The sequence below is a fragment of the Rhinoraja longicauda genome, chromosome 44 (assembly GCF_053455715.1).
Source record: "Rhinoraja longicauda isolate Sanriku21f chromosome 44, sRhiLon1.1, whole genome shotgun sequence".
Classification (NCBI taxonomy): domain Eukaryota; kingdom Metazoa; phylum Chordata; class Chondrichthyes; order Rajiformes; family Arhynchobatidae; genus Rhinoraja; species Rhinoraja longicauda.
In genome coordinates, this window is record NC_135996.1 from 4,175,553 (window position 1) to 4,183,670 (window position 8,118).

At 54.5% G+C, this 8,118-nt stretch overlaps 1 protein-coding gene across 1 annotated transcript in view; it reads right to left on the minus strand.

Moving 5' to 3' along the window:
- LOC144612337 (DC-STAMP domain-containing protein 2-like) overlaps positions 1-7,802 on the minus strand; it is a 36,895-nt gene extending 29,093 nt beyond the window's left edge. Inside the window, 3 exon segments of the mRNA XM_078431913.1 lie at positions 1,794-1,936; positions 5,123-5,248; positions 7,742-7,802. Coding sequence (XP_078288039.1) covers positions 1,794-1,936; positions 5,123-5,248; positions 7,742-7,802 — 330 coding nt within the window.
- Positions 7,803-8,118: the final 316 nt, after the last annotated feature.

An 8,118-nucleotide genomic window follows, 5' to 3' on the forward strand; every position in this document is an offset into this window, starting at 1 on the left:
GAGATGGTGGGGATGAGGGAGCACCGCGCTGTGGGAGGGAGGGAGGGAGGCAGCGGGCCTACAGTGTCCGGGCCTACAGTGTCCGGGCCTACAGTGTCCGGGCCTACACTGTCCGGGCCTACACTGTCCGGGCCTACACTGTCCGGGCCTACAGTGTCCGGGCCTACAGTGTCCGGGCCTACAGTGTCCGGGCCTACAGTGTCCGGGCCTACAGTGTCCGGGCCTACAGTGTCCGGGCCTACACTGTCCGGGCCTACAGTGCTCCCCGGGCCTAATACGTGACAAGGGCGGTCCCGTACAGAACAAACCAATTTAGCCCAAAATACGGGATGTCCCGGCTAATACGGAACAGTTGGCAACGTGAGAGGGAGGGAGGGAGGGAGGGAGGGAGGGAGGGAGGGAGGGAGGGAGGGGGGTGAGGAAGGGAGCCATTGACCAGGCCCCACACCTTCATGTTGTGAACAATGTCTTTCAGAGGCTGCAGCATTATCTTCCACAAACGCTTGGTGTGGTTAATCTGTAGTTCAACCGTACAGCCCACAGACTCACTGACCACCTCTATGTTCTTCTCAATGTTCGACACAGGACCTTGGTTGGGAGGGAGAGAGGGAGAGAGGGAGGGAGGGAGGGAGGGAGGGAGGGAGGGAGGGAGGGAGGGAGTGGAATAAATTGAGATAAAGGGAAATAAGAGGGATAATTTAATAAACATTTAACGTTGTTGAGGCCGCATTTGTCTTCAGTTCTGGGCGCCGCGTTACGGGAAAGATGTCGTCGAGCTGGAAAGGGCGCGGAGAAGATTCACGAGGATGTTGCCAGGACTCGAGGGGCCTGAGCTACAGGGAGAGGTTGAGCAGGCTGGGTCTCTACTCCCTGGAGCGCAGGAGGATGAGGGGCGATCTTATAGAGGTGTACAAAATCACGAGGGGAATAGATCGGGTAGACGCACAGAGTCTCTTGCCCAGAGTAGGGGAATCGAGGACCAGAGGACATGGGTTCAAGGTGAAGGGGAAAGGATTTAATAGGATTCTGAGGGGTAACTTTTCCACACAGAGGGTGGTGGGTGTATGGAACGAGCTGCCGGAGGAGGTAGTTGAGGCTGGGACTCAGTTTTCTCGCCTCAGTTTTAAACGGCCTCCCCTTTATTCTTAGACTGTGTGGCCCCTGGTTCTGGACTCCCCAACATTGGGACATTTTTCCTATAATCTAGCTTGTCGAGTCCTTTTGTAATTTTATACGTTTGTGTGTGTGTGTGTGTGTGCGTGTGTGTGTGCGTGTGTGTGTGTGTGTGTGCGTGTGTGTGTGTGTGTGTGTGCGTGTGTGTGTGTGCGTCTGTGTGTGCGTGTGCGTGTGTGCGTGTGTGTGTGCGTGCGCGTGCGTGTGTGCGTGTATGTGTGTGTGTGTGCGTGTTAGTGTGAGTGTGCGTGTGTGCGTGCGTGTGTGAGCGTGAGTGTGTGTGTGCGTGTGTGTGCCTGTGTGTGTGTGTGTGTGTTCAGTTTAGTTTATTGTCACGTGTACTGAGGTACAGTGAAAAGCTTTTGTTGCGTGCTAACCAGTCAGCGGAAAGACTGTGTCAGTCTGTGTGGAGTTTGCACGTTCTCTCCCCATGACTGTGTGGGTTTTCTCGGGGCGCTCCGGTTTCCCAAAGACGTGCCCGTGGGGGTTTGTGGGTGGATCGGCCCCTCTGTGAATCGCCCCCTGGTGTGTGGGGAGTGGATGAGAGAGAGCGGGACAATGTGGGACTAGTGCGTGGACGGGCGATCGCCGGTCAGCACGGACTCGGTGGGCCGAAGGGCCTGTTCCCGCTTGCCTTGCATGACGATGGTGATGAGGATGATGAGGAGAATGCTTCGGCCCTCTCCACCCAAGACGTTTGGCACCATGATCAGGACAGCGCAGCGGTAATACCTGGAGAAACTCCAGCCCAGGCCCATCACACCTGTAGGAACACAACACACACAGGCCACAGTCACAGCATGACCTTCTCAAAATGGCCGCCCCACAGCAACACACAACACAGGCTGCAGTCACAGCATGACCTTCTCAAAATGGCCGCCCCACAGCAACACACACAGGCTGCAGTCACAGTATGACCGTCTCAAAATGGCCGCCCCACAGCAACACACACAGGCTGCAGTCACAGCATGACCTTCTCAAAATGGCCACCCCACAGCAACACACACAGGCTGCAGTCACAGTATGACCGTCTCAAAATGGCCGCCCCACAGCAACACACACAGGCTGCAGTCACAGCATGACCTTCTCAAAATGGCCACCCCACAGCAACACACACAGGCTGCAGGCACAGTATGGCCTTCTCAAAATGGCCGCCTCACAACAACACACATGTGGTTCAATCTTCACTTCAGGTTGTGTGTATGTGTATGTGCATCTGTGCCTGTGTGTGCATGTGTGAGTGTTGTCTGTGTGTACGTGTCTGTCTGTGTCTGTGCCTGTGAGTGTGTGACCGTGTGTGAGTGTGTGTGTGTATATGTGTGTGTTTATAGGTCTGTATGTGTGTATATACATGTGCGCTTATATATGTACATGTGTGTTTATTTGTGTGCATATGTGTGTATGTGATGTGACTGTGTGTGTGTGTGCATATATGTGTGTGTGTGATGTGTGTGTGCATATGTGTGTGTGTGTGTGCATATATTTATGTGTGTGTGTGTGTGTGTGTGTGTGTGTGTGTGTGCATATATTTATGTGTGTGTGTGTGTGTGTGTGCATATATTTATGTGTGTGTGTGTGTGTGTGTGTGTGTGTGTGTGTGTGTGGGTGTGTCTGTGTGTGCATATTTATGTGTGTGCATGCGTGTGTGTGTGTGTGTGTGTGCATATATTTATGTGTGTGTGTGTGTGTGTGTGCATATATTTATGTGTGTGTGTGTGTGTGTGTGTGTGTGTGTGTGTGTGTGTGTGTGTGTGTGAGTGTGTAGCAGTAGACACACACCCAGGGGTCTCTCACACTCGTACACACACAGCCTGAATCATTGGTCATTTGCAACGTGTTTACTTACTGCATAGTCCATAGAAAATATAAATCTTGTGATCTTCATAAAGGTCGATCCTGTCCACCATCATAAAGTAGAAGGCTGAAAAACATGTTTAGTTTAGACTTTCAGCTGCGGTTGCCAACTGTCCCGTATTTTGCGCTAAATTGGTTTGTCCCCACACGGGACCGTCCTTTTTAAAAAATAGATTCAGAGACACAGCGCAGAAACAGGCCCTTCGGCCCACCGTGTCCGTGCCGCCCAGCGATCCCCGCACACTAACACTATCCTACACCCACCAGGGACAATTTTTACATTTACCAAGTCAATTAACCTACAAACCCGCACGTCTTTGGAGTGTGGGAGGAAACCGAAGATCTCGGAGAAAACCCACGCAGGTCACGGGGAGAGCGTGCAAACTCCGTACAGACGGCGCCCACGGTCGGGATGGAACCCGGGTCTCCGGCGCTGCATTCGCTGTAAGGCGGCAACTCTACCGCTGCGCCACCGTGACCGTCCTTGTCCCGTATTAGGCCCGGGGGGGCGTTGTAGGACGTTGTAAAAGAAATTTGTGATACAGCGCGGAAACGGGCCCTTCGGCCTAGCGAGTCCGCGCCGACCAGCGATCCCTCACGCAGGTCACGGGGAGAACGTGCAAACTCCGTGCAGACAGAGCCCGTGGTCGGGATCGAACCCGGGTCTCCTGGCGCCGCAAGCGCTGTAAGGCAGCGACTCCTCCGCTTGCAGCGCGAGGTGTAAATTGAGTCAATGGAAGGGAGGTTGGTGGAAGGGAGAAAATGCAGGTTTTTATTTTTAAAGCGCAAGGGCAGCAAAGGGGTAGGTTGGAAGATTAGGGGTATACATCCTTAGAGATTTGTTTTTTAGTTAAGTTTGGAAGGTACAGCACAGAAACAGGCCCTTCGGCCCACCTGATCCACGCCGGCCAGCGACCCCCTACACACACCAGGGACCATTTTACAAATTTTACCGAAGCCAATTAACCTGCGGGCGGCCATGGTGGCGCGGCGGTAGAGTTGCCGCCTTACAGCGAATGCAGCGCCGGAGACCCGGGTTCCATCCTGACTACGGGTGCCGTCTGTACGGAGTTTGTACGTTCTCCCCGTGACCTGCGTGGGTTTTCTCCAAGATCTCCGGTTTCCTCCCACACTCCAAAGACGTGCGGGTTTGTAGGTTAATTGGCTTGTTGTACGTGTAAATTGTCCCTAGTGCGTGTAGGATAGTGTTAATGCGCGGGGATCGCTGGTCGGCGCGGACCTGGTAGGCCGAAGGGGCCTGTTTCTGCGCTGTGTCTCTAAACTAAACTAAAGTGAAACCCACACACCTACAGGGTCGACTGTAAAAGATATCAGGACCTGGCAGAGTTCAATGGGGATGCAAAGCGATCTCATATTTCACAGCGAGAGGATTTGACTTTAGGAGCAAGGAGGTCCTTCTGCAGCTGTACAGGGCCCTAGTGAGACCGCATCTGGAGTACTGTGTGCAATTTTGGTCTCCAAATTTGAGGAAGGACGTCCTTGCTATTGAGGGCGTGCAGCGTCGGTTCACCAGGTTAATCCCCGGGATGGCGGGACTGACATATAACGAAAGAATGGGTCGACTGGGCTTGTATTCACTGGAATTTAGAAGGATGAGAGGGCTTATTATAGAAACATATAAAATTCTGAAGGGATTGGACAGGCTAGGTGCAGGACAAATGTTCCCGATGTTGGGGGGAGTCCAGAACCAGGGGGTCACAGTTGAAGAATAAGGGGTAGGCCATTTAGGTCTCGAAGGGTCTCGACCCGAAACGTCACCCATTCCTTCTCTCCCGAGATGCTGCCTGACCTGCTGAGTTACTCCAACATTTTGTGAATAAATCGAGTAGGCCATTTAGGACTGAGATGAGGAAAAACCTTTTCACCCAGAGAGTTGGGAATTCTCTGCCACAGAGGGCAATTCACTGGATGTTTTCAGGAGAGAGTTAGATTTAGCTCGGAATCGAGGGATGTGGGGAGAAGGCAGGAACGGGGGTACTGATTGTGGACGATCAGCCGCGATCGTATTGAATGGCGGTGCTGGCTCGAAGGGCACCTGCAGCTATCTTTCCACCTCATGGTAGGGGTAACTTACCGATGCCGAAGAGTGATCCTATTCCCAGGCCGAAGAAAAACTTGGAAAACCGGAATTCCGAAGGTTCGCTCCACAGCAGCCGCACGAATGAGGTGTGGAAGTACTTGTGGAGGAAACTATGGATGGCTGCAAGAGGAAGAGAGTGAGCCTAAACAAGTATCCACGCCGCCAGCTAGCGGTTGCCAACTATCCCGCTCCCAAATAAGGGACAATGGGTGACGTCACCGCCCCGCGCCCCGCGTGACCTCACCCAGCCAGCGGCCACGTGCTCCCGCTCCACCAATGGCGGCCACCCGGGCCGGGAGGCGAGTTGCTATGCAACCTCCGTCAGGCGGCGCCTGGGCCTCCGGGCCTAAAGTGTCCGGGCCGACATCTTCCAGGCCTACAGCCTTCTGGGCCTACAGCGTCCGGGCCTACACTGTCCGGGCCTACACTGTCCGGGCCTACACTGCCCGGGCCTACAGTGTCCGGGCCTACACTGTCCGGGCCTACAGTGTCCGGGTCTACACTGTCCGGGCCTACACTGTCCGGGCCTACACTGTCCGGGCCTACACTGTCCGGGCCTACACTGCCCGGGCCTACAGTGTCCGGACCTACACTGTCCGGGCCTACAGTGTCCGGGTCTACAGTGTCCAGGCCTACAGTGTCCGGGCCTACACTGTCCGGGCCTACAGTGTCCGGGCCTCCAGCGCCCCCCGGGCCTAATGTGGGACAAGGGCGGTCCCGTACGGGACAAACCAATTTAGCCCAAAATACGGGATGTCCCGGCTAATACGGGACAGTTGGCAACCCTACCGCCTGACCCCAGCCCACTCCACATTATCATAGAGGCATACAGCATGGAAACAGGCCCTTCGGCCCAACTTTCCCATGCCGGCATCTACACTAGTCCCAGCTAGAGAATTGTGGTCGCAGCCCAGACCATCACACACACAAATCGACCTCCCCCTTCCACCGACTCCATCTACACCTCACGCTGCCTCGGCAAGGCCAGCAGCACAATCAAGGCCCAGTCTCACCCCCGGTCACCCCCTCTCCTCCCCTCTCCCATCGGGGCAAGAGGTACAGAAGTGTGGAGACCCTCCCACACCTCCAGATTCAGGGGCAGTTTGTTCCCGGCTGTTATCAGGCAACTGAACCGTCCTCTCACCAACTAGAGAGCGGTCCTGACCTCCCGTCTACCTCAATGGAGACCCTCGGACTATCCTCGATCGGGCTTGACCTCGCACTGAACGTTATTATTCCCCTTTATCCCGTGTCTGTCCACTGTGGACGGCTGGATTGTAATCGTGTGCTGTCTCTCCACTGACTGGATCGCACACAACGACAAAGCTTTTCTTTACTTTAGACTTTAGAGATACAGCTCGGAAACAGGCCCTTCGGCCCACCGGGTCCGCGCCGACCAGCGATCCCCGCACACTGATACTATCCCACACACACACACACACTGGGGACAATTTACAATTTTACCGAAGCCAATCAACCCACAGACCCGCACGTCTTTGGAGCGTGGGAGGAAACCGGAGCGCCCGGAGAAAACCCACGCGGGTCACGGGGAGAGAGAACGTGCAAACTCGCTACACGTGACAATAAACTAAACTCATAAACCAACCTGCTTTTGGCCTCTATTAGACAATAGACAATAGGTGCAGGAGGAGGCCATTCGGCCCTTCGAGCCTGTACGCACCGCCATTCAATGTGATCATGGCTGATCATTCTCAATCAGTACCCCGTTCCTGCCTTCTCTCCATACCCCCTGACTCCGCTATCCTTAAGAGCTCTATCTAGCTCTCTCTTGAATGCATTCAGAGAATTGGCCTCCACTGCCCTCTGAGGCAGAGAATTCCACAGATTCACAACTCTCTGACTGAAAAAGTTTTTCCTCATCTCAGTTCTAAATGGCCGACCCCTTATTCTTAAACTGTGTGTGGCCCCTGGTTCTGGACTCCCCCAACATCGGGAACATGTTTCCTGCCTCTAACGTGTCCAACCCCTTAATAATCTTATACGTTTCGATAAGATCCCCTCTCATCCTTCTAAATTCCAGTGTATACAAGCCCAGTCGCTCCAGTCTTTCAACATACGACAGTCCCGCCATTCCGGGAATTAACCTGGTGAACCTACGCTGCACGCCCTCAATAGCAAGAATGTCCTTCCTCAAATTTGGAGACCAAAACTGCACACAGTACTCCAGGTGCGGTCTCACTAGGGCCCTGTACAACTGCACACAGTACTCCAGGTGCGGTCTCACTAGGGCCCTGCACAACTGCAGAAGGACCTCTTTGCTCCTATAATATCACCCATCCATATTCTCCAGAGTTGCTGCCTGACCCGCTGAGTAAATCTTATACGTTTCGATAAGATCCCCTCTCGTCCTTCTAAATTCCGGCGTGTACAAGCCCAGTCGCTCCGGTCTGTCAACGTACGACAGTCCCGCCATTCCGGGAATTAACCTAGTTAGGGGGGGTTACAGAAATGGGGGGAGGGGGTGAAGGGGAGGGAGGGGAGGGGGGTAACAGAGACGGGGGGAGGAGAAGTGGTGAAGTGGCTTCCTGACTCCTGTATCAGATGTTTAGATGATGAATCCTGGAACTAAATCCGTTAATTCTTGGCACATACTTGTGTGTGGCATCTTCTCATAATTCGCCTTTTGAGGCTTTTCTTCTGTGGATTCCTCCATTGCCCCATCACCTTCTTCACTCTCTCTCCCTCTCCCCTTGCCCTTGCTCTCCCTCCGTTCCCTCCGTTCCTCCCTTCCCCCTCTCCCCCCGTCTCCATCCACACTCCCCTCCCACCCCCCCTCCTTTCCCTCTCTCCCCCGCCCTACGCTAACCCATCCCCCCATCTCCTCCCCTCTCCCTCTCCGTCCCTCCCTCCCCCCTCCTCCCACGCCACTCCCCCTTCGCCCTCTCTCCTCCCCTCCCCCTCTCCGTCCCTCTCTCCCCCCTCCTCCCACGCCACTCCCCCCCCTCCTGCTCTCCCTGTTCTTTCCCCTT